This window comes from Pelecanus crispus, chromosome 4, assembly GCF_030463565.1.
Source record: "Pelecanus crispus isolate bPelCri1 chromosome 4, bPelCri1.pri, whole genome shotgun sequence".
Taxonomy (NCBI): Eukaryota; Metazoa; Chordata; class Aves; order Pelecaniformes; family Pelecanidae; genus Pelecanus; species Pelecanus crispus.
In genome coordinates, this window is record NC_134646.1 from 51,560,504 (window position 1) to 51,587,577 (window position 27,074).

General features: G+C 36.9%; 1 protein-coding gene across 1 annotated transcript in view; it reads right to left on the reverse strand.

The window, feature by feature from the left end:
- Nucleotides 1-1,022: 1,022 nt before the first annotated feature.
- MTNR1A (melatonin receptor 1A) overlaps nucleotides 1,023-27,074 on the reverse strand; it is a 57,133-nt gene continuing 31,081 nt past the window's right edge. The window contains exon 2 of the mRNA XM_075709311.1: nucleotides 1,023-1,891. Coding sequence (XP_075565426.1) covers nucleotides 1,023-1,891 — 869 coding nt within the window. The remainder of the gene's footprint in view (nucleotides 1,892-27,074) is intronic.

Here is a 27,074-nt window from a genome sequence, read left to right on the forward strand (position 1 = left end):
TCAGGCTATTCTCAGGAGAACAAGTTGAGAAAGATAGTAAATGCTCATCCTGTAAATATTTCTCATTTCCCAGGGTTTCATGAGGTTAAGATTCCACTAACCGAACAAAACAGTCATCCTCACCCACCGTCCCTCTTAAATACATTGATTGTCTTCTCACAGAGGTTTAGAACTTCTGTACTGTACACAAGTGAGAAATAATAGTCCTTCTTCACTTATGTTTCTAGGAGGTGTTTCCCTAGAAACTCCTCTGGGGCACTTGCCAATTTTGTGAATTTCTGTCTCTTCAGAAAGAATGGTGGTTTATATTTCTCTTCCCACCACTCCTACACCTTTTTTTGTGCCCAAACAGCTTGAACTTATGAATCATGGCTCTTTTCTTTCCTTGCTGTTTATCCTCCTGCCCTTGTAGCTTTGAAGATAATGAGTTGGGTATATTTCTCCTCCTAAGAGCTATTTTAAAATTGAGAAGTCAATTGAGAATGCCATTCCTAGGAGGGGTGGTGAAGTTTAATCTCAAAAAAATGAATAATCGTGTCCATGTTAGGAGCAAAGCAATATAGGTAGAGGTACTTATCAAAAATCCTAATGAATTTTCAATTACCTTGATTTCTCACTTCACATTTCCTAATATATTTCATAATGGTCTAATTTAATCTTTTAAAAGAAGTTCTCAGAGGTTTTAGAGTCAGGACCATAACCTGGCCAGAAGAAGCAGGCAGAAAGTGGTAGGAATAGTTTTGTGATTTCTTTTATTGAGCCAGGCAATGTGGATACTTCTGTTTCAATCTGTTTCTAGTTGTTTATCTCCATTTAAGGGAAAAAAAGTATCCATGCATAATTCTGTAATTCCCTCAAGCATATAATTGTGTTGTGTAACTTGAGTTCCCAAATACCATGCAAGGAATTTGATCAAAGTGCTTTCAGTGTAGAAGAGATATGTCACTATAATATTTAACAGTAGGTCTAAGAAAACAGATACTTTATTTGGATGCTGTTGAGTGACAACAAGATTCCTATTTTCAGACAGAGTCCACCTTCACTAGATTGTTGTTTGTAATCAGTGGAGAAGGTTTACTTTTCATCCTGTCTCCCACATCATTAGAACTATCCTGGAAAAAAACTTTTGCTGTACAAAAAGTGACAATAATTCTCTTGTATTCTCTTCTGAAGTTCTGGTTCAGGAGTCCATATATAATAGCATTAAGGCAGCTGTTGAAATATGCCATGTAATAACTAGATACAAACAACCACTCCGGAATCCGAGGGATTATAGTTTCTGGGTTGACAGCCACGGCAAGGCCTATAAAGTTCAAAGGAGCCCAGCAGACTGCAAACAGTACAAACACCACAAACATGGTTACAAAGTTTCTGAAGTCATGTGGTTTCAATCTGGGGTTGTTGTCTGGTTTAACCCTTCGCCTTACCTGAATAACGAGGATCCATATTCTCAAGTAACAGAAAGTAACTATGGCTATGGGAAGCAGGAAATGGAAAAACACAACTGCTATTGTATATGCTGAGCTCACAGACTGTGCAAATGTACATGAGTAAATCCTGGGGTCATACTGTAGCGATCCCACAAACAGGTTGGGCACGATAGCAACAACTGTTAGGACCCAGATAAGAACAACATAGCACAATGAATTCTTGTCGCTGTACAGCTTGTCATATTTGAGACTGTGGCAGATATAGCAGTACCGATTGATAGCGATGCCTGTAATATTGAAGATTGATCCAATGACACTTAGGCCCATCAAGAAGCCACTAATCTGGCAGTGAAGGTATCCCAGATTCCATCCGTTGTGAAATACAGATGTGAGGACCAGTGGATATGGGTAGATTGCTACAACCAAGTCTGCAACTGCCAGGCTTACAACAAACACATTTCCTGTAAAATAAATATAAAAAGGCAAGTATTAGTTTTTCTTTGATGCTTTTCTGACACTTCTGCTCTCAATATATTAATGAGCAGCCTCAGTGGAAAACTTTAAATGTAATTAGTTTCTACTTTCTAGGTCAAAATTCATTGTCATATATCAGAAATAAGACACTCATTTTTAATCTAAAAAGGAAGTAGTTTAACTTGAAGATGCACCTTTCAAAAGAAAACTGTCTTTGAGTTTAATTACCATGACCTAATATTTTTATCATCTCATTTATTTGGAGTCTTCCAATCACATATACTCAAAATTCATATAAAATCAAAATATTCATAACTTGAAACTTTGCTTTAATTTTAAATAGTGTGTCTTGAAAAATCAGCAGAAATAACATGATTACTAATAAATTTCAAAACTCACATTTATCTTCCATATTTACTTTAATTCCCTTTCCTTACATTACCCCTTAACTTTTCCAGTCCTGAAATGAAAAATTTTTTTCCCATTTGTATTTCAAGCTTTCATGACTTTAATGTGACTTTTACAGTGACTCTTTTTGAATCTGCTGGCTAACACTTAGCTAAACTTAATTTCTAAGAGTCTAGCTGAACACAAACTTAGTTGTCTTTCCTAAATTGAGAGATATACTCTTCAGTAAAAGAAGTGGTGCTGGGCAGTGACCTAGACAGTTCCCAGACACTGTTGATGCCACATTATTCTCTGCCTCCAGACTGGAAAATTAAGCAATTCTCTTGGTTCAATTTTTAATTAAAACAAAGGGAGGTTATTTTAGAATGTGTTAGTTCTGCTAGAACCCCTCTCTGTTCTTCAAAGACAATGGAACCCATCATTACTGCATGTTTTGAATTAATCTCTTGAGCATAGATTATATATTCTTTTTTTAGTTGCTTAAATTATAACTCCTCTGAATGCCTCCCAGCCATTCTAGTTTCTAAGAAGAAGGTCACAATATACATTGATACAGCTTTTATTCAGTTTTAAAAAATAACTACTACATCAGTTGGTCTAGTTATTCATGTCTGTAACTACAGAAAGTTATAAATGTGTACGTACACATGCGTGTGTGTAGGTATATAATTGCATGTGCATGCAGGTATACACAAGTATCTGTGTGTTTGAGATTATATTTTGAAATTGTGAGGTTATTCACTGAAGATGAAATATGAGCTCCTATTGCAACCTGCAAGAAAATATATTGCTAGTTTTAGATGACATAGAATTTCATTATTAACCCAAAGTGGGCTTGGTGAACTGTTTATGCATTTATTTTGAGCAGACAAAATACAAATAGATAAAAATAGGTTAAAAGAAAAAGTAAAAGTATCTATGGAGCAATAGAGCATTTTAGCTGCTATAATTCTCAAAACTATTTTTTTATTGTATTATCTCAAACATCTTAAAATGCATATTCTCTCACTAATCTTATGGTTTAAATGGCCAGGTAGAAATACTAAATCTGCAGACACCTACAGAGAAAACCATAGAAATTATCTGGCTCAGGATGCTACTTATTCTCTTTTGTTTGAATTTTGATACATGCATGAAGTACCACATTTGATATTTATACTAATAGCAGCTGAGACAACTGCCCTCAGTTAAAAGATTGCTACACTAGTTTTCATAGATTTTGTATCTGGATTTATAAATAACTCTCTTGATGGTGTCTGTTATTGTTTCTTCTTTTGCCCGGGAATTCACTGCCAGACTGAAATATGCTTATCCTGAAGGCTTTGGCAGAATTCCAGATCATTTCAACGCAAACAGCAGACCTCCTTTAAGCAGAAGACAACAAGGGAAAAAAACATTGTTTTCAGAATTTACCCTTGATACAGTGGCCAGTGATACAAGAATGGGTAAAGAGACTGTATGAAACTCAAAGCTCTGTGTTTATCTTATGAATCAAGAAGTGGAAAGTGAATGAAAAGTTGCTGTTGGCAGGTTTTTTTTCCCCACCCAGAATATTGCAGGTTTGATGAAATGTAACCACAAAGAACCAGGACACTTATTTAAATGTAATACTTAAAAGAATGCTATTTATATTTGCTTATAACTTTTCTGCTTAGCTGGAAACTGCCCATCCCAAGCTTCTCTCTCTGCCATCCACTGAAACTTCTGCTGGTGCTCTCCATTAATATTGATAATATTATCATTATTCACCCACTTGAGTCAAAAGATTCAGCTAAAGAACAAAGCTAAAAGTGTGTGGGGTTCTTCCCTTTGTTGAAAGAACACAAGCGGTATACTTTTCTCTGAATAGTTTTAGCAACCCTGTGCTTTGGAAACAACTGAGTCTAGGAAGAGTAGGTGCTCTGTCTCTGAATCAGCCGAATTTCAGGCTTCCACAAGCTGGTGTGCCATGGTTGTCCCAGCTTAGCTTCTCAGTCGTCTGCTGTAGAGTAACAAACTGAAAGTCTTGGAAATACAAGCTGTTTCATATGGAAACTGGAGGCCAGCAGGATACCCTGGGAGCCTGTCTTTTTAAAAAAATGAGCTTGGAAACCAAGTCCCAGGCTGCCAGCTCAAGGTTAGCATGTCAGCTGGATGACCAAAGAATCGGGCCAGAAACTGCCAGGAAACTGGATACCTGCTTGCAGAGAGGACTTTTAACCTGTCTTTCAGGAAGGGTTATCTTCAAACTTGAGTTCAGATACATTTTCTTTGTGAGAACAGAAACTTTCTCATTAAGATAAAACAGAAAATTCAAATAAAAAAATATTTGGGATTAGTATGTTTGTTGTATATTTTGAGGTTCTTTGTTTCAGACTCTGAACTAGGATCTGAAACGATGTTGAGCTTCCATGTGTTATATAATAAACAATTTAAAGATAAAATCCTAGATTTAGGAACCCACCATTAGTGGAAAACATTGATATTTTATGAAATTCCCATATATTTAATGGCATATTGTGAAATTAAACTCTTATGTTTGTGGAACACTTGGTATTGTACAAGCAAGTACCATGAAAAAAAGATACAGAAAAAATTAATTTTTATCTTCAGAGTTGGGTTTAAACAGAATGCTATAAATGAAGCCTGAAGCTCCATATTGAACCCTTTAAAAAGCCACAAAATCAAAATCTTGAATAACTCCTCCTTGAACAAAAAGTATTCATTCTCTTTAGAGAGTGACATCATGTTGCTGTGAAAAAATGTGATTTATGTAACTAAAGAATACATTACTGGGCATTAACACCAGTTGGCTGAACTGAGAAGGTAGAGGTTGAATTTCTTGACTTTGACATAAGTCAAATAAACTTTAATAACTTTAAGCAGATTTTGTGCTACAGATGTATGTGGGAAGAAAGATAATCTACTGGTAACCAGCTTTAGCAGGCTATGCTTTTTGATGCAGTCTAAAGTAATGTTCCATTAAATATTTTCACCACCCTTCCTGAAAAAGACACCCTTCTGCTCATCAAACACATACCAACATCAGACCTACCTGCTAAATAAAAAAACTGCATTAAAGCAACAGAAAACAAACAAGTGCTCTCCAGGACAATTTGACTTTTCCAAGAGCAAAATACAACACAAACTGAGTGTACAAACTGTGAACCTGACAGATAATAAAAAAAGTTGCTTATGGGATTAATTGTCATGATGTCAAAATGAATACAAGAGCATCAAATAAGAACTACATGATGTAATTGTATCAGTAGCAACTTGTATCTGTATAACATATACAAATTACTATGTGGGTTGTTATTCCCTAGATTTAGTGCTAAGTATGTCCTGTAGTTAATGGAAATGAGATTGCTATGAATTTAGATCAGGTTTTCTAGAAGTTGTGATGTATTCAAGTACCATATTGCAAAGATTGTTATGTCCACAGTTTAAAAATATTTAATGGCACCAAAGTCTTTATTTACATTTTAAAGCACTGATTTCTGATCACTCTAATATTTCTACTGATTTTCTTCAAGGATAGCTTACAGATTTTTTTTTCTTTTTTAGCATTTTGAAATGTTTCTCATTAATCCAGCCCTTGCTAAGAATGTTAATCTGGGGTTTTGTGCTGCTATCTGAAAACAAGACTAAGATTAGGTGCACGCCAGTGAATGCCTGCAGCTGTAGAAAATTTACATGTGGTACCTCATAATTATAACCAAGCACAGCATCATACTGACACATTTATATCTAGCAAAAGTGACAGCATTGATAGGTAGCTGGCAAAACACCTGGTTTAGAAAACTAGTAACTCCCCTTCACAGCTGAATGGTAGGAGTGAATAAGTCTCTGATTCCAGAATATAAGACACTACATGAAATAAGGCAATAGGCTAGTTTATGAAGAAAGCAAAATTAGGAAGGCTAAGCATAATGTTCAATACGGTATGCTTCATTTTGTCACTAAGAGCTGAACTTCTTCCTTAGAAAGACACTTCATTAGGCCTCTGCTTCTCTCATGGCTGTTTCCATGCACAAAATGGTGTCTCAATGACAAATATTAACACTAGATTTTTTCATATTCCATGAACATTTTTGCCCTGAATGTTGTTCCGTTAGCACTGGTATTTCACTTTTAAAACATCACAGACAACTACAAAATCAAGGAGTGAAAGCTGGTTTTATGAGTGCCTAATGCAAATTTAATAAAATACGCGTGTTCGTATATCTGGAGACAGAGCTTAGCTCTACAGGCTCAGTAATCCTTCTCCCTGGGACCGTAACCAGTCATAATGTTTCAAGAAAAAGAAGGCCTGTCCATAATCTTTCTAGGATCAATTTAATATTAGAAAGTTGCTGTACCTAGCAGCACAGTTTGGGATTCCACAAAGGTCATGTACAATAAAAATTATTAAATGAAAATACTTGTAAATGGGGTCAATGACCACTGTTTCTTAGGCAAAATCCCAAAGCCAAGTAAGGTTACCTAGACAGGCAAGCAAGCAGACAGTCCCAGCTTCACTGAGGAAAGATTTGAAAGGTTTAAGAAACTAACACTCCTTTGCAGCTCAGCATCAAAATGGCACAAAACAGCTGAGCAAAAATGTAGGAATAAATATTACATAAGCTCCAGTTACTCCTGGGAGCTTCATTCACTTTACAGATCATAATATCAACTCCCTTAGATCTGAAAAGCCTATTTTTAAACTAAAGGCACTATTTATAAACCTGGCCTGAATCAAGAACTCCACGTGCACATTAAATTTGAATAGCGTGATGGGCCTGTGGGTTTTGCTTCTCATTAGCAACTTAACCCTGATCTTGCAGGTGGTGATGCAGGGAAACTTGAATGGCTTAAAGCCCACAATGAACATTTTAGTTTGAAGCACATGTAGGAAAACCTTTCTCTTTCCTTTTAAGCTGAAAAAGACCTTGTATTGTTTAGTGATTTTCTTAAAACCTCATTCAAAGGTACACCTCTGTCACATAATAGAATGGATTTTCAGACTATCATCTAGTTGGGACACTAATGAAACCAGCTGTGTAATTACAGACATGGCAACTGCCTACAGCTGTAATGATGTCGGGCAGGTAGCCTGTGTGCTGCTTTTGGCTGGGATAGAGTTAATTTTCTTTGTAGGAGCTAGTATGGGGTTATGTTTTGGATTTGTGCTGGAAACAGTGTTGATAATACAGAGATGTTTTTGTTACTGCTGAGCAGCGCTTACACAGAGCCAAGGCCTTTTCTGCTTCTCACACCACTCTACCACCAAGGAGGCACAAGAAGCTGGGAGGGGACACAGCCAGGACAGCTGACCCCAAAGGGATAACCCACACCATATGACATCATGCTCAGCAACACAGAGCTGAGGGAGGAAGAAGGAAGTGGGGGGGATGTTTGGAGTGGTGACATTTGTCTTCCCAAGTAACACATGATGGAACTCTGCTTTCCTGAAGACGGCTGAACACCTGCCTGCCGATGGGGATTGGTGAATGAATTCCTTGTTTTGCTTTGCTTGTGCATGTGGCTTTTGCTTTACCTATTAAACTGTCTTTATCTCAACCCACAAGTTTTCTCACTTTTACCCTTCTGATTCTCTCCCCCATCCCACCAGGGGGGAGTGAGCAACCAACTGACTGTGTGGTGCTTAGTTGCCGGCTGGGGTTAAACCATGACAGCTTGTTAGCACTGAGGAGACACTATTAAATATTTACGGTTTGAACTTATTTATAATCTTACTAAGGTAGAGATTCTGAGTGTCATAGACAAATTCAGATACTGCAATGACCTAAGTAACCTCAACTTTTAACTGCAGTTGATAGAAATTCAGGGTGCTGAATCTTACATGTCTGGACAGCTGGAGAACTATATAACAGTGTATTTGAGAGATATGGAAGAATAGATTTGTTAAAGACCATGTTATCAGAATAATCCGTATTGTAATACTTTATTCCAGTGTGCTGCAAGTTGAAGAAGATTTGACATAATCAGCACAGCATAAATGAAAGATCATACTGATGCACTCTGAAAAGAAAATGTTATACTGTATTTAGATTAAAATAATTATCATACAGAAACTTCCAGTGAAGCTGCAGCAACAATTTAATTTGAAATGCCTATGCCATCTTCTGGCCAAGAAAATTAGATGCATGAAAGAATGCAAGAGTAATTGGCAGAAAATGGCAGTGAGGTATTATATAATACTCAGAATATGAGAATGGAGGATTTTCGTGTCAGGTCCAGGTCGACTGTAACCGAACAGTATGTAGATGTGATTAAATAGTTTTGCAGATACGCCAAATAGCATACAGTTTTCTGTGACTTTATCACCTACTATCTTTTTCTGCAGTCCCATGGCACACGTGTGAGTGAGACAGCCACTGCTCCCCTTCTTACAGTCTAAAAATATTTGTCAGTGCTATTCTTGGTGGCTCAGTCATGAGAGGAAAGTGATGTGAGTTTTACTGTCAGGCAGAGAAAGGAATTGAATCCATATGCTGGATGAGTGCTACAGACCTGGGGATGTACCTTGCCTCTGGCAGTTTTGTATGACACGTCAGGGCTGCTTTGAAAATGTCTCTTGTATTGGACCTCTCATATGATAGGCGTACCTAGTTTGTACTAGGCAGTAGATTTAGTAAGTGCATGGGATGTTGAATATCTCAGTACTGGCAAGACTGAGGTATTTCTGGGTATGCCAAGAAGGGTAGTGCTATCTGCTGGATGAATTTATGTGACATGAAATATAAAGCACCTGAGAAAAGCAGCAGTAAAGGAAAGGCCTAGACTACCATTGCACATTTAGGCACCTAATGTAGGAGTAGACAGGAGTTGACTGAAGATCTTGTGGACTGAAACTTAAAAATCCAGAGGTGGCCAGGGTTTGGGTCTTTTTTTAAAGGATTTTTAAGAAATGCAGTTTTAAAAAGGATTTTAAATAATAGCAGTTGGAGCTACCAGTGAACCTCAAGATACGGTCATCTTCCTGTTACATTATGCAGTGCCACGAAACATTTTGTTTTGAGACTCTGCATAGTAGGTTCATGTCCAAGGTATTTTGCTTTAGAAGCAGCAGCAAGTTGAACAAGACTTCAGTTCTTTTATGGGAACCTCTAAATTTTTATCAGAGTAATATCTAGCTAATATGTAGTTACTTTGGTAACAAGATTGTATTAAACTGGCGGTTGTACAGTTTTGTAGTTTTATAATATAGAAATAATAGATGAAAGTGACTCTTGCTAAATAAGTAGTCCTGAAATTGAACAATTCTGGTTTTTAAACACTTCATTGACAAATCTCCAGTAAGATGTTGATAAAATAAACAGTTTAATTGCTGTTCGATAAAAGTTTGAAGTGCTCTATGCATATTTCCTGATACTCAGAATTAATATTGCTGCAGTTATGTGCCCCATTCAGTGTGTAAATATATGTATTTTCAGTTCTATGGGTGGTTTTCACCAAAATGCAAAGTCACGACAACTAAGCCAGTCAGATGTAATTCTGTTTAAATCATTCTTAATTCAGGTTTTGTTTGTCCACCCAGTCAAGGGTGAACTAAGACATAGCATAAAATATCAAGAAGGCTTGTAATGACATTGAAGGGAATCAACAAACCCTGCCGTCTTGCAGGTGGAAGTTAGAAACCAGGGCAGGCAGACATGGTGGTGGATGTCTCAAGTTCTGCAACCCTGATTTTGGCTCTGGTATCTGCCTGGACTGTTCTTTCTACAGTTCACTGGGCTAGTGCATTGTCAAGGTCACGACATCTATCCCCCTTGAACACCAGCTCCTTCTACCGTGGTGACAATATTTAAGAGATTCACCTGAGTAACCTATCCACTTTTACAGAAGGGAATTATATACCATTTCTGATTTGATCTTTTCTATCTCTCATTTCTATGATTCATTTGGGAGGAAAAAAAATCCTTCGGAACAGCCTGTTTTCCAACAAGGTATTGCCTAGATGTTACAGAACACTGAGGTTGTCATCACAGTTCAGCAAGCTGTGTGAAACTGATTAGAATAACAATACTGCTGATGTCAGAGGATTATGCTACTCAACTGCATCACAGCAGAATCAGCGTAAGAGTACTTTTCCCCCCTCCAACTGTATTTGCATTTGAGACTGGAAATAAGTAGAAGGACAAAAACAGTACTATCACAGTGATATCACGGCTCAGATAAATAAAACTGATACAGTTCGGAGACTAAAACAAATGAAAGGGAAAAAGCAGGAAAAGGCAGAGAGGGATGCTTGTGAAATATAATTATGTTTTAGGTTTGTACAAAATCTCATAGATCAGTCAGGATCAGTGCTAGAAAATGGGAAGATCCAGCCAATTCCCTTCCAAGTTCTAATATGTATTTTGAGAAAACAAATAGGAGAAAACAGGAGAGTGAAGCTGCAACCACATAACTGACAACAGATTTCTATACTGATTATAATATTGCAAACATGAAATCCCTTTCCTGAATCTCTTTGAAAGTCACAGTTTTATGTAACAGGATTTTGTGGCTGAATTTGTCCATAGAATTATTCATGGGAAGAAAAAGAAGTTAAAAAAACTCTCAGGAGTACAAAATAATCCAACAGTAGAGGTGGTCATTCAGCCAACCCCACATTTAACTACAGAGTCCACAGTAGACAGCAAAGCTAATGAAATGAGTTCTTAAAATAGTCTTCCCAGTTCTTTCCTCTAAAATCAGCAATGGTAGCACATCTGCCAGGAAACTGGACAATAGCACTATAGAAAATATCACTTATATATATTTAAACGTGTTTGTTTACTCTCCCTCTATCCATTCTCTATTTCTTTTCTTCCTTCTCTTATTTAATCCATCACCACGTCTTTTCTCTCCTTACTGCCTTACAACCCAAAATCTTTTACATTTCTGACAGAAGCCTTCTTCCTCCTTTCTTTCCACTCCTTTCCTCTCTATCTTTGTCCCAAGTTTCTTAAAAAGGTGAGAAGACACAGAAGATTATCATATTAGACTCCCACCTTAGCAGCTTGATGATTTTTAGGGGGTATTCCCTTGTGTCATTATCAAAGACCCAGCTGCCTCCAGTTCTTCCTGCCTCCCTTTCATTTCTTCATTTTCTCTGTTGTGCTACAGCAAAAATGCAGAAGCTGAATGGTCCCAGACCACAGAGGGGCAAGAGAAATGGTATCAAGTATCATGGGGAATTCACTAGAATAAGTGCTATTTTAATTGCAATATTAGTGGGTTTTGTTGATGAAAAAACCTGATGGTATCAAGAGCTCTTGCTCTTCTGTAACATGAGAAATGCATTTAGCACTGGAAACTAAAAGAAGGACAAAGAAGTGGAACTTGTATATGCATGGCAGCAAGGCCAAGGATCCCAATACCTGTCTTCTCCAAAGTTTGTCTATTCCTTTTCATGAAAAGGAAATGGGAAAACAACTCTGGATTAAGAGAGAAGACCTCATGATGTGTAGTTCCTTTCCTCTGTAGAAAGTTTTATAAACCCTGACAAACTTACTCCAGCTATTGGACCAGAACAGACTCTTCTAGTCCAACACTGGAACACCTACACCTTCCGTGTCTGTATATATCCACAGCCTGTCAGGAGAAACACTTTCTTAGCATGCGCCTTTGTAATTTGGTGAGCACCCACCAACTGCAGGGTTCCGCATCTGCCACACTGGGGTGAAAATATGGTAAGAAATACAAATTAAACCTAAACTGGTTACGCTGAGTGTCAAGCAAATTAAAAATATGTCAAAGCAACAATTGAGGTTTCAGATAACTTTCTTAGAGCATGTTGGTGTGAGAAATCTATTCAGGATTGTTGCTGCATGCAATTAAAATGATAGTCCTGACAATTTAAGTGTGTCAAAAGCTTAGAAGCATTAGTATATTTTCCCCCTTTGTATTATTTAAAATAACATGGATTAAGATATATGATACAGGACAGATTTATAAGAAATTAAGGAAGTAGGTAGTTTATTCATTATTGCCCTGATTCATACAGGTAATTAATTATCACATTTTAGCACCTGTATAGTATAGTTGACTCAGAAACAATGTTTGTTTGCTTATATTAGATGTGTATCTTAAACTAGCTTGCTGATAAAACCTCAGGCTACGGTTGTAATTTTATTAGTGGAGAAGGAATGAAAACATTCCACTACCTTAAGTAAAATCTATGTTTTAAGTTGTATCAAAAAGTTGAGGGAAATATATAATTTCTATGTGCCTAAACTTTTTTTTTTTTTTCCCCCTAAAGATCTAATTTCTAGTGCTGTAAAAGAACTCAAATGGATTTGGAGAAAACAGTTTCTCGGTTTTCTAAGGCTATCCCCATTGCTAGTAGCAATAGTCTATAGAGATCTTAAGATAAACTTTAACATTTATGATGTTAGAATGACCATAAAAATATTTTCATGTATTTTAAGGCTTCTCAGGGTTCTTATCTTCGTACAATTTAGTTTCTTCATTATATAAGCAACTGGAGTACAGATAAAATACCAGGGACAAATTGACTGTAAGGAATTTGTAGAACTTTAAAAAATATTCTTAAGTCATTATTCCTTTAATTCTTCAGACAAATAAAGACATGAGGGTTTTTTTTCAGTATTTCTTCTGGGTGGCCTAAAATATACACTGTGACCTCACTGAGGGCAAATAATGAAGCTATCCTAAATTCATACTAAGACCTTTACAGTATACAATGATATGAGAAGTACTGATGCACATGTACATCAGCTAGTTATTCTGCAACAGGATTCATGATGGTGTTTAAAAACATTTGAACTGTTTAAATCATTTTAAATACAATATTTAGAACAAGAATTATAAACTTACCTAAGCTGTTCATAGTACAAAATGTTTGGAATGTCCTCCATTTAGGCATCGTGACCTATGACTCAACTGATAGTTACTGCTCATGACAGAATATGGAAACAGGACTCTTAGTTTGGATATTCTATTATACTTGTAGTTAATGAATATATCTCCACTTCAGTCTTAACTGAATAATCTATTTGTTGCCATCAGTCTGAGTGATAAAACTTCCACAAATACTGGCTTTAGTTTGACCAGGCTCTAGAAGTTACAAAGAAGAGGGGAATTCATTTATGGCTTGTTGCTTTTTTTTGTTTCCCCTACACGATGGGATTTTTCACACAGCACAGAATAAAATTTCCAAGCAATAATTATTTGAGAGAAACTAGTAAGAGAAATAGACAGGTATGATTGCCCTTTGACATCATAGAAGACTTCAGGTATTTTCACAATGTACCCTGATGATAACATTACATAAGAGAGGTCAGCCTCTTAAAGGACTTGCCTTCTCTTTAGTAAATAGTGACATACAACTCCAAAATTTTTCAATATTGTCTTGGTTAGTTAATTAGCAAGTACATGACTTCTATATTTAATGCTTATTAGAAATGAAATGGGGTTTGGATTTGTGCCTTTTATCTTAACAGTATTAAATGAAGTTCTTGGAGACATGTAATTTAGCATGCTGATGAATTTACCAAACTGTTCCAGCCTTACAAGTAGGCTTTTGACTAGAAGCAATTGGCTAAAATAATGATCTAGCTAGCTGCACTGACTTCAGACAAATTGAAGTAGTGTAACTGAGAAAATAAGTGGCTCTGTGTATTGAATATATCACATAATTTATTATTGAATTATTCTTCCTTTCCATCTTGTTTTTCTTTCATGAAGAGTGGTGTGGAATTTTTCAGAAAGCATTTATTTTTCTATTGTTTAAGTCTAAACTGTCTGTTTATCAACGAATATAGTCGAAGGACAATATGGCCATGGCACTAGCTAATAGGAAAGAAATATATAAATGCTGTTGACTTTCAGTACCTACATATGTCTTCAGAACTTATCACTCAGGGTTTTTACTTAACCTGTAGCACCAGAAAAACCTGTCCACTACAATGAAATAAACTGCTGAAACCAATACTTGCCATCAAAAGTATTGAATTTGCATTATGGTAATTTCAGTATGGTAGCATTTAAAAGTTGTGTTATGATATCTCATCTGAAGTATTTGTACCCATTGATTTTTGTTATGATTCAGAAATATCCTAACTGCTCACCTTGAGAATCCAAACACAATTTGTAAAATCAAGTTCAATACCTCCAGTGTGAAAAATGTGAACTCTTTCTCTGTGTGAAAATAAAATAGATTTGGAAAACTACACCACCAATATAATCTTAGTCTAGTAATATTATGTATATAATATCTTAGCTGTTGGAGCTTCTTTACTTTTCTAATGCCTATTTTTGCTCTTATACTCTTTTCTGTCTTTGTTTAAACGTTAGAGAGAATCTTACCAAAAAAGCTTTCAAGCAAGCAGAAAAGCTAAATATAGACAGGTAAATATAGTATCCTTTTAAATATTCAGTAAAAACTTTGCCTGTTCTCCCTCTGAACCTTACTCCTGAGTTCTTAATCTTTTTTTAGGTACAGATTTTTAGTGTGCCAACATACTTCATTATTTAACAAAATTTAACAAACCAGAAGTCAACACTTCTACTTAGGAAGCTAAAAATAAAGAAGACACCCAAAGAAAGGCAGGATAATTATCTCAATGAATATTAAAAAAAAAATCCCTGTGCTGAAACGATGCCAGAAAGAAGAGGTTCTGTACAATCAGTGTATGTCAAAGATACAGTGTATTTATACTGTGTTGCAAAACCTTACATGAAGTTTATTATGAAAAGGATAGAGTGGTGAGCAAGTGGTAAGGCAGCCTTAGCTTCAGATGGCACTGAATGGTCCCTTTGCTTTTCTTTACTTTGGTCTATTAGGGAATAATCACCCCATTTTTTAAACATTATTCTTGTAAAATGTTCTACAGGTAACTGAATGCTAAAAAAAGGGTGAAAAAAGTGTCTTCCACATCTCAGCTAAAGCCTCTTAGATTTTCTTACTTTAGTTTCAGAAACATCTGTATTTAGCTTTGCAGGTGAAAAGATTGCTTCCACAGTTTTGAAAGTGAAAGACTGCTTGAGCTCCTCAGAGAGCTACTTTAGCTGTTTCCATGTATGAGCACAAAAATATCTTCTTTATCAGATTAATCTATTTTGTAAAGTAACAGCAGAAGGGCTTCCCCAAAAGATCTGAAAATTCTTCACTCTTTCAACAAATATGTAAACCCAGACTAACAGCCTTCATTTGTGTGAAGTAAAACTGGTCAGTCCATGATGCAGAAGTAATTGTTTTGGTAACACTTAAAAAACCCTTTCAAACTCTTGTATTGAAATTGTGTGTGTCAGTTGCAACCACTGTTAGGTAATAGTAGTATTTCCTGTCATTATATTTGTTTCCTGTTAGAATTGAATTCATATTTTATAAAAAAAGTCCCCTTGGACTTTCCTAAATTCCAATATCTGGAATAGGACAGTGTCAGTTCTTTACGATATTTTTAGGTATATCTTATTAACAAGGTCAAGCCTCCTGTCAATTTGGTGTGGCAGGATGTTGAGCTGGTCAGAGCTTTAAAATAGATCAATTAATCTTCTCCTTACAGTAAGCTTGATGAAAAAAAACATTTAAGACAAGAAGAATAAAAACAAACCAGTTTCTCCCTGCTTGTTTTGTACTTTCAAGGCAGATTCTTTCTTCCAGGACTGATTTCAGTCAGTTCAAAGACTTTGATGGTCTCCTGTAGTCCACTTCTCCCCATTTCTTAAGCCTGATCTGTTTTCTGTTCTTCTCAGCTGTCTCAGTCCCTTCTGTAGCTGCAAGCTCTCTTCTTCTTGATGACTTCCTGTGCCTGGTCTTCCTCTTGGCCAGTGCTTGCTTTTATTGACCCTGCTCAGCTGCTTCTGAGGGAGTCATCTCCCCTTTCTTCTGGGGGATCAACCTCACCCAGATATGCCTTTACTAACAGAACACAGCACGCGGAGTGTGAAAAAAGGAAACGCATACCTTTAGTCAGACTTAAGGGAGAGAAGAACTGTAGTTACATTTTTCATCTTCAAGACAGTTGCTGAAAATGTCTCTTTTAAGTCTGCATGGAGTTAAAAACCTATGCCAAACTGCCAAGTCAAACAAATGAACAAACACATCCAACCTCTTTCTTCCAGGATAAAAAGAAACTTAATTTTATGAGATTTTCCGAAGACGTATAAAAGTCAGTAGATGTACAAAGCAGGAGCAGGTTCAGCAGTGCTGACAAAGTATCTACCTCAGCTTGGTCACCAAACTTTTCCTCTGATGATTAATTGTCTGAACATCAGGCCAACTTGGAGACAAGCAAGCATTTCTTAGAATAAGAACTTGTTCCACACTGCTGAACAAGTCCCTGAAGTGGGAAGAATAGGGGCTAAAATAGATGGTAAAAGTGACGACATGGCAAAACTCCTTCAGATGACTGGATACTGAGACAGATGTTAGCTTTGTACTATTTCCCTCTACCAAAGAGAGAATTTGATTGTGTTCCATGAACAAAGGACACACCAGTGTCCAATATTTTGTGCCAATTTGCCGTGGTTGGCTTTGTTTCTTTAATCTGTTCTAGCACATAAATTTTTGTGGAACTACCACTGTTGATCCGTGTTCCATACCAAGCTCTTAGTTTTCTTTGTAATAGACAAAAAGAAGAAGAAGAAAAAAAGATAGAAAAATGTGAGCACCTTCACAGAAATCTGACAAATTGCTCTAAATATATTTTTCTTTGATACGAGTAGAGAATCTACCCCTTACCACATCTCTAGAAGGAAATGTAGCTGATCAGTTATTTACAGGAGGCAGGAGGGAAGTGGAGCAGGTCTTTCTCCATCTTCCTATCACAAATGCATCCAGGAGCTAAAGCTCAGCATGGTAGTTTAATGAGTTTAACATGCTGACATTTCTTTCGGTGAATATGTGCGTACAGTTTCTAAGATTTTCATCTATATGTATTGTTTGTAGCAGTGTGCTTTCTAATGAGTTTACAAACAATAACTGATACAGCTGAACAGCTATATTCATAAACAGATATGTAATGATAACTATTGAACAAATGTGGGCCATGCAAGGCTGGAAATAATCTTAGCTATACTGTGGAAAAGAAGCCTGGATGCCATGCATTTGTGGTTCCATAAATAGGGAAGATTATCTGAAATCACTGCTGCCTCTAGTTCATAATGAAAATTTAAACTTTAATGCAAATTTGATTATAGTTAGTAGAAGATTTAAGATTTAAAAATCATGCCATCTGTGGTTCAAATTGCAAATCAACCTCACAGCAACTTTGTTGTTGTAGTTGTACAAATATAGAGTATTTGGACTATGGTTTATAGTATTAAATGAGTGCACTAGTATTTTTTAATGTGATAAACCTATTGATCGTACATAAAATGATTCACTGAGAACACCAGTTACTATATAGTGATCTTTTAGTGTTCCCTACAGCACCTTGTTCATTGACACTATTAATCTTCATAAAACTGAAGAGAAGGAATCCCAATCCCCCAAAAAGCCAATGACAGAAGTCTTATGAAATTCTCAAACCACTATGAATACTTCCTTTATTTTATATTTCTCACACTTATTATTGTTGCACACAATCAAGTCCTTCAAGGAAGACACCTGCAAATTTCAATTAGCAGTAACTGCTGCATTTTATTATTTTAGTCACTTCATCCCAAGAAAAAATAACTAGAGTGTAGCAATTTCAAAGCAATGCTTTTCTAGAAGAAAATTCTGAGAAGCAATAGAATCAAAATATTATCTGTTGGCTATTTAAAATATTGCTATAGTCAACTGCATCAGAATTTTTAAAAACAAATTCAGAAAAAGTAGCAAGGTTACAAAAAACTTTAACGGGACTTGAATAGCTCTATTTTTCGAATTTCAACATACTATGTTTTTTAGTTTCAACATACCAATTCATTATGATGCAGTCTCCAGAATTAAGAAATCAGGCATAACCTGTTTCCTTGTAAAGTTAACTATTGTGCAAACAGAATTAATTTATTTGCACTCAAGTGTGTTTAAGAGTGAATAAAAGCATCCCAATAGATTGACTCATATAAAGGTTTGAACAAACCTTTAAAGTAAATTCAAGGGTAAAAAACCAGATATCTCAACTCTTTGGTTTTCCTGGCAAAGGTTGAAGAAAATAAAATAGTGCTTTTTACATAAAGCAGAAATATTTCCCTTTCTAAGCTGAACTTTGCAGAAATAAAGTGAAAGTCTATGTGGAAAAATCTCACACAATACCAGAGAAATGGATGAGGGAGACCTGACCCTCATTCTGGAAGACATGTTTCAGAAAAATTGCTGATTAAGTGCTTATTTTAAGTGTCTTTTAGACGCTACATACTGTTTGCTGGTGGATGGTGCTTTGCCTTGCTATGCTGTAAGGTCAGCGCTTGCTGTAGAACTTCACCTAGTTTTCACAGTTAATTTTCTGAGCAAAGGAATTATTTTTTTAAAATCTTATGATTACTAGGCTGGATTGAGAGGTTAATTTAAAAAAACCTAACGTTCAGTACAGTCAACTTTGTGTCTTGTAGATTTTGCTAAAAGGTCAGAAAAGCTAAACTATTTTCAACAGAATGGTGGCATTCGTAAGGACAGAGCTGTAACAAATTATGGGCTTCCAGTAATCTTGAGAGCTGCAACATGGTCATGTCCAGCCTGACCTGAGCCAGCAGAAGATTTTGAAGATATATTCCTTCTACAGACAGTAAATTAATGGATTGCTTCCAAAATGATGCTAGCTTTTTTTCATTCTTCTGCTTCCTTCTCTATCCCCTTCAATTTCTTCTCCCCTTCTTCTTCCCACAGTTTGAGGCATGAGTAGTGGAAAACATGTTAGCTCTAGAAGATGAACTTTGCTTCCAGAGCACAGATGCTCCAAAAACAAAAGGAATGAGGTATTCGGAGATACCTTAATGACACTAGGACCAACTCTTTTGCTTCCTTTCTTTCTCTTACTGATAAATTGCTGGTAGATGGTACATGGGGAAAGACAGCCTCTGAAGAAAAATGTTTCATATCCCCTGGTCTAGTAGATATGTGAAAGGGTATCGCCATGCAAAAAGGTATCGCCATCACGAAAGGCTATCATCACCACTGAGTGATGGACAGCTTTTTGTCCTGAAGTTTTTATGTCATGCAGTTAAGAAAAAATAGGTGCCTTTACCAATGGCATGTGTCAGGCTAAAATGAATTTGATTGTATTTCTTATATAGCTGCTGGAAATCTTCAGAAACTATAATATAAATACCTTATACTGGTGATCTTGACATTGTAAACACATGGCAATGTCTCATGGAGGTTGTACTGGAATTACTATAAAAATTATTATAATTGTTAAATATTTGAAAGAGTAAAAAAATCCATATGTTCTCTAGCGAAAGTTTACCATTAAACCTACTTCCAATCTTTCAGGTAATTTTTTATTCTAACTGGCAAATACTTTGTATGTCATTTAATGTTGGTGCAGTCACTGAAGTTAAAAAATCTATCAAGCCTGACACATTCTCTTGTAAAGTTAACTGTTCTGTGAATAGAATTGACTTATTTGCTCTCAGTTGTGTTTAAGAATGAATGCAAGTAACACAGTAGATTCACTAGCCTGAGTGAATCTTCCAATTATAGCCCTGTGTTCTTATGGCACAGAGCAGCCACAAAAGAAAATAAAAAGTGAAAGAGCCAGTGTTTGTGCTAATGTGCATTCATGTTACAGTCTCTAAAAAGGGCTCCATGTTAGAGAGGAATTGTAACTGCAATGATCATTACAGGAAAAGTACTGCTACTGGGTATTTGTTCACCTTCTGCTACATTCAAGACAAACAGAGGTGATTCTGTTAAGTACCATTTCTGTGTGTTTTCTTATGATTGTATTGGAGGAAAACTTTCAGGTCCAATTGGGTTTGCTTGAGTTAATCAACATAATCACAGTAACTTTGAGGAAACCATAAAGGTTTACAGGTGCTGAGAAGAAAGCTGTTTTGCGGTTTCTCAAATTTAAAGTCACATACATTTGATAATGTATCCTTACCAATGCCTGACATCAGTCATTACTATTCTCCCATAGAGCTTCCAAAAAATAGACAGATGTACTATAATTTTATTATATTGAAATCTGTCCTATTATTTCAGCATAATGCCTGGGTGAAAATAAAAACTCTTACTAAAAATTATGTTCACATCCTTGACAAGTTTAACTTTTAACTTCTATTTAACAAGCAAAATCAGTTTAAATATCAAACAGCTAGCAGGAGCATTTTTAGATCCGTGCACGTTGCGTTTGCAGAAAGTCAAGAGAATACAAATAATCCACTGGTTCTGTGGCCTGTTTCTCAGCTGTATTACTCTTTGTATGTGCAGACATTGGGTGAGAATGTTCTTTAAATCACTTCATCCATCATGATATGAGATATCCACATTTTTGGTCCTTGGCCATTTAGAAACAATATGCACAAACAAAAAATGAACTCAAAAATGAAGCATGTGTAATTCCCAATTCATAATGAAATATGCTACCTACTGTAATAAGTACAACCTCAGAGGTTACAGTGTTTCACCGTAGGAGCAACTTTCTTTTCTAAAACCTGAACAGGTGTTCATTTTATGAAACATTGAGCTTTTAGAGGTCTATTTATGTCCAGTGCTCACAAATCTGATGCTATTGGGAGATGCAGCAGTTCAACAGATATGAAATTTCTGACCAGTATTTTGAGCTACAGGTCTGTGAAATAATAATTTTTATTTAATTGCTATGCACATAAAAATACTATAGTATTTCAGAGGATACTGTAATTACATCAACAGCTGGAATCATGTTTGTTAGCAACATTTTATTTTGTCTCAGATCTTACTCTGTATATTTAAATTAAAATAATTTTTAAAAAGAGAGATATAGCTCATATGATAATTTAGGAAAAATCTTTATTTTCTTAGCCATTATTGCTAATCCATAATACTTTTATTGGTAGATGACTGCAAAGTGGAACAAAGAGTTATACACTGAAAATAATAAACAGTCTTTGTAGCCAGCTAAATCAGAATGAGTCAGTGTAAGAAGATCTGCATGGAAGAAAGAGATACACAGTAGAGGTAAGTTGTTCAGCGTCCTCAGAGCATGTCTATTAGCCACAATATCCCTAAATATTTGATATAGACAGGAATCAAGGTTGGAGGAATTTTAATTAAGCTTCTAATTCAAGAATGCCATTAATTCAGTGAATAATTTTGCCATAAAGAAGATTTCTGTTGCTTCATGAAGTTTAAATTTACATTTGTAATATGTTTTTAAAAATCCTAGATAGCTTTTAAGTGTGGATTAAAATATACAGGAAGACCTTAATCTAGGCACTTCTTTTCTCATGCAATAAATTACACATAGTGTTTACATACCTGCCAAGCTCCACTCATTTCAAGTGAGACTAATGACCAGCATGTTCTCAATATGCAATGCCCAAAGAAAAGTCAAGTGTAAAGTAATGATGACATCTCTTAAAAAAAAACTGTTGGAAAACCAGATAGGTGTCCAAGTTGAAGTCATGAATCTTTTCTGAGCCAATATTCTGTAAATTTAACATTTTAAATGGGCATCCATGAATGGGTCCCCAAAAATATTTTAATAAAGTAGTAACTTAATGACCGGAACACAGTGCAGCTCTCTGTCCTCTCTCCTCATAATGCTTGCGTCTTTAGTTTAAATGCATTCCATCTTCAAAAGATCACAGTCAGCAGTGATGACTTGTGAATATGCAGAAGTAACTAACTGGATGTTTTTGATTTTTGATAAGAGAAAGGATTTACTGGATACCAGTTGATCAAGTAGTCACTAGTCTTCTCTCAAAAAAAAAAAAAAAAAATTGAACTTATCTACAAAGTACTTTTTTTTTTTTTTTTTTAAATAAATTACTGTGGAAAACTCTTCAATAGCATTCCAAAACTGGCCAAATAGGTGTACAAGCAGCAACCCAGTGTATGGTAGCACTGAATCTTTACCATTACTTTTTAAACTAGGGTATTATGAAAGCTGTGTGTAATATTTGACATGCTTCCTGCGATGTGAGCTGCAGTGGAAAGATGGCTACACATCTATAAAATAAGTACTCTCCAACATATTGTGGTGGTACAGCCCCCCCACCCCCCCACCCCTGGGCCATTCTGAGATCCCAGGAAAAGCCCTATTGTGTTGTGATCTTGGTCATAAAGACTTGGGCATCAGGCAATCTCTGTCCACACCTGGGCTATCTGCTGCCTGAATGGTACATCAGAACCACTCAGCACAAATTGTGGCCAGAATGTAAATTACTGACCAAAGCCAATCATCTCAAGATCCTATAAATAGCGATCCAAGAGGGAGACCTCTTTGAGCTCTCCGGGACCACAGCGGGCTGTGTGAACCAGTATCTCCCCCTGAGCTGGGATGCCTCTCAGGGTAGATTTCGCGAGGATTGAAGGATTGCCCATAGATTTTGTGAGGATTGAAGAATTGTCTGTAGATTTCGTGAGGATTAAAGGATTGTGCATTGATATCGTGAGGACTCAAAGAGCTGACTTCGTGAGGTTCACCGACCGTCCGTTGATGAATGCCGGCACATAAAAGTGAGTAATTCATAAAACTCATGAAAAGGGAAATTCTGATCACAGGTTAACCTCGGTGTGTGCGTGTGTGTGTGTGTGTGCAATTTGGCTACATATGTATCCATACATACTATCCCTACTCACTTAAACGGTTGACCAAGTCTGAGACTAGGATTGGACCTAGCTGCACCTAAATTCCTCTCTGAAAGGAATCTTGTGACTCAACAGGAGGGTCCCCCTTATCCCCTGCACCCACGATCCCTCTGTGTAGGTGAATTCTCCTTTGTGTACTTCTTCCATGTAAGTAATAGAGTGAACCTTGCCATTCTCGAATCTTTAACTAAGTTGCTGTCTTGATTATAACAAATTCCATCAAATCGCTGTTTCAAATTGGCTGATGCTTAAGTGTTGTTAAGAATTGTACAACCTAATACGGTGATCTATCTCAAAAATATTAATAAATCTTAAATTGCCGCTAACCAAAGCCATGTAAAAAATCACATTCGCAACACATATTTGCTAGCCAAGACACAGACATCACTATGATTCTTATTACTCTGTGGGGAACTGGCTGAAATAGAATCTGCAGGCAATTCAGATGCATTTTAAATGGCCCTAACATCCAATATAGACCTCAGAAAGGACCATCCAGCTGTGCTAGTAATATGCATAATGTATGTACATACAGAACAAATTGTGTAGGCTGGCTACACAACCAACATATTTATAGAGTGGGTTTAGTAGTGATTTGACAGTAGAGGCAACAAGGGTAAGAAGTTGCAGATTAAATCAACCTTTTTTTATAACTTCAGCTCAGATTTTGAAAGCTACAGTTAATGTTTTGAATCATGTGGTCCATCAATTTTAACTGGAATTGGCCATCTAGCAGCTAGAAGTGGCTTTACAAATATTACCCACCAATTACTATTTTACTCTACCAGTAGATTGTGTTAAACTGTCCTAGTTGTTATATTAGACACTATCCTGAAGTTCCTGTGTTAGAATCAAAATGACTGTACAAGAAAGATTTTTTTCTTGTAAAAAATATTTTCCCATCTATATGAAGAAATTTGTGGAAATTTTTCATATTTTATTCCTATTGATAGTCTTTTGCTGTACAGACTATAATGAAAAACAACATAAGGTAAAATTTATTGACAAATACATTTGCTAGCAGAAAGATCAAACTTGGGTTCTAAACATTAAAAAAATCCTTTTTTAGAGAAGATCTTTAGATATCATAAAGCCTCAAGAAAAACTCCTTAAAGACACTCCTGTCTGGATGTCCTCCTTTTCCAATGTCTGAAACTTTTCAATCAAATTTGAAAGAGGGTCTCTAAGACACTGCTGCAAAGTTCCTACAAGTTGTGTGAAAAATTGTAGCTGGCTAAAGGAATAGGTGAGGCAAGCCAAGGGCACAAGGTGATGGGAACAGAAGGGGGACAGCAATCAACAAAGCAACAGAGTTGAAGTGGAACCCCTATGAGCATAGACATGTAAAGAAGGAAGTGCCTGCAGAACAGCCTTGTGGGGAAAACTCTTGAGCCTGTACTGGGGAATTAGCATACTTGGGTGCCTCTCTGAAATGCCTCTATGCTGATGCATGCAGCATGGAGAACAAACGGGAGGAGCTGGAAGTCTGTGTGCAGCTATAGGGCTATGACCTCATTGGTATATCGGAGACATGGTGGGATGGCTTACATGGCTGGAGTGCTGCAGTGGAAGTATACAGGGTCTTTAGGAAGGGCAGGCTGGGAAGGCAAGGATGGGGAGTTGCCCTTTATGTGACAGAGAAACACTGGAATGCATGGAGCGCTGTCTTGGGACAGGTCAGGAATCAGCTGAGAGCTTATTGGTGAAGATCAGTGGGCAGACCAACATGGTCTGCTGTTGTAGTAGGTGTCTGCTACAGAACTCCTGATCAGTAAGAAGAAGTAGATGAGGTTTTCTTCAAACTAGATGAGGCCTTCAAACAACTGGAAGAAGCCTCATATTCACAGGTCCTGGTCCTTGTGGAAGCCTTCAACCACCCTGATATCTGCCAGAAGGACACACAGGAGGGCTCAAGCAACCTAGGTTCCTTGAGTGCATTGAAGACAACTTCCTGGCACAGGCAATTGAGGACCCAACAAAGAAAGATGTTATACTGGAACTGATACTGACAAACAAGGAAGAACTTGTTGGGAACTTGAAAGTCGGAGGCAGCCTTGGCTGCAATGACCATGAGATGGTGGAGTTCAGGATCCTAAGAGAAGGAATTGGGCAAAAATCAGGATCACAGCCCTAGATTTCAACCTTTTCAGAGAATATGGCCCTGGAGAGAAGAGTGGTCCAGGAGAGGTGGCTGACATTCAAGGATCATCTCCTCCAAGCTCAAGAAAGGTCTGTCCTGACAATAAGGAAATCAAGAAATGGTGGCAGAGACCTTCATGGATAAGCAAGGAACAACTAACTGAAATCAAACACAAAAAGAAGTATACAAGAAGTGGAAGCAGGGGCAGGTCACCTAGGATGAGTATAAAGTTCCTGTCCGGTCATGCAGGGTTATAAAAGCCAGCTGGAGCTGAATCTGGAAGGAATGTGAAGGGCAACAAGAAGTGATTCTACAAGTCCATAAACAGTAAAAGGAAGACCAGGGAAAACATGGGCCTGCTGCTGAATGGGGCAGAGGAATTGTTGACGAATGAAATGTCGAAGGCCAAAGTGCTCAGTGTCTTCTTTTCCTCAGTCTTTAGCAGTAAAACTGTCCTTCAGGAAGCTCAGACCCCTCAGACTGGAGGGGCTGTTCAGCCCAGACAAGAGAAGGCTCAAGGGGGGACTTATCAATGTGTATAAATACCTGATGGGAGATAATGAAGATGAGGGAGCTGGACTCTTCTCAGTGGTGCCCCATGATAGAACAAGAGGCAGCAGGCAAAAATTTAAATACATTAAATTCCCTCTGAACATAAGAAAACACTTTCTTAATGTAGGGATGGTCAATCACTGGCAGAGAGGTTGTGGAGATATTCAAAACCCAACTCGACACTGTCCTAGGCAACCTATTCAAAACCCAACTGGACGCTGTCCTAGGCAACCTACTTTAGCTGACCCTGCTTGAGCAGGGTGTCAGACTAGATGATCTCAAGAGGTCCCTTCCAACTTAAATGATTCTATGAGTCTGTGAATTTCTGTTACTTAACAAAAAAGCATTGTCTCCTTGTTAATGAACACTCAGAAAACTGATAGGAGTTGGTGTCACTTCCTTAAACACAGGGCTCTCGTGTCCTTTGTGAGACCCTAGGGTGCCCTAACTAGCCTCTTGCTGCTGCCTCAGAAGATGGTTGCCCTGCAGGTTCTGTCCCAGCCTTGTGCAAACCTCTGTCTCAAATACTGTATGGCACCTCAGATGGCACCTAGGTTTAAGTACCTCATTTGTAAGTATCTTAAGAAAGTAAGATGAAAATCCAAAAAAGCTATGGAACAGAGAGGGAGAAGAAAAATAAGTAATTTATAGAAAGGAATGGAGTCTTTCTTTTTTATATTCCTAATTGTTAGAAAATTAGTGTCATGCCTTGTCTGAGATGGCTTAAAGAAGTATGCCCAAAAAATACTGAACAGGTAAGCATGAACTACTAGGATCTTGGCAACCAACTGGGTTTGTGCCATATCTACTCAAAAGTGAAACATTCTTGGAAAAATGAGATGGACTAGACTCAAAATAAACTTTCCCAACATATCAAGAAAGAGCCATCTTTGTAGAAGTACTTCTTTGTAAAATGTATTTAAAATAGACAAAGAGAAATCAATATTTCTATAATAAAGTATGTATGTCACATTGTTGCATCAGAAAAGAAAGGAACACTGTAGTAGCAACATGAAGAAACAGACTATGCCAGATCTTTCATTTACGCTTCTGTACGGATTCTCAGCTACTGTACTACTAATTCTCTCAGTAGCATTTTGTGCCATAAAGGATTATCTGCAGTACTATGAAACAGGAGGCCTAACCCTGAGTGCAGCAGAGTTCAATTTTGTGGAATGCAGGTTAATCCAGATTGAATTGCACTTAATCTTTGTTAGTAGATTAACAAAATATATTTTCATGTTTCTTCTAGATTACATAGAAATGTTTGTAGAGATTAAGAATTGACATCGCGTAGAGCTCAATAACAAAAGCTTTATTAGTTATGATTTCAACACTGGAAAAACACTGTATTTGCAGTTGCCAAACTCTGTGGGAAATAGGATGCCACAAAAAAATCAGAAGTCACAGA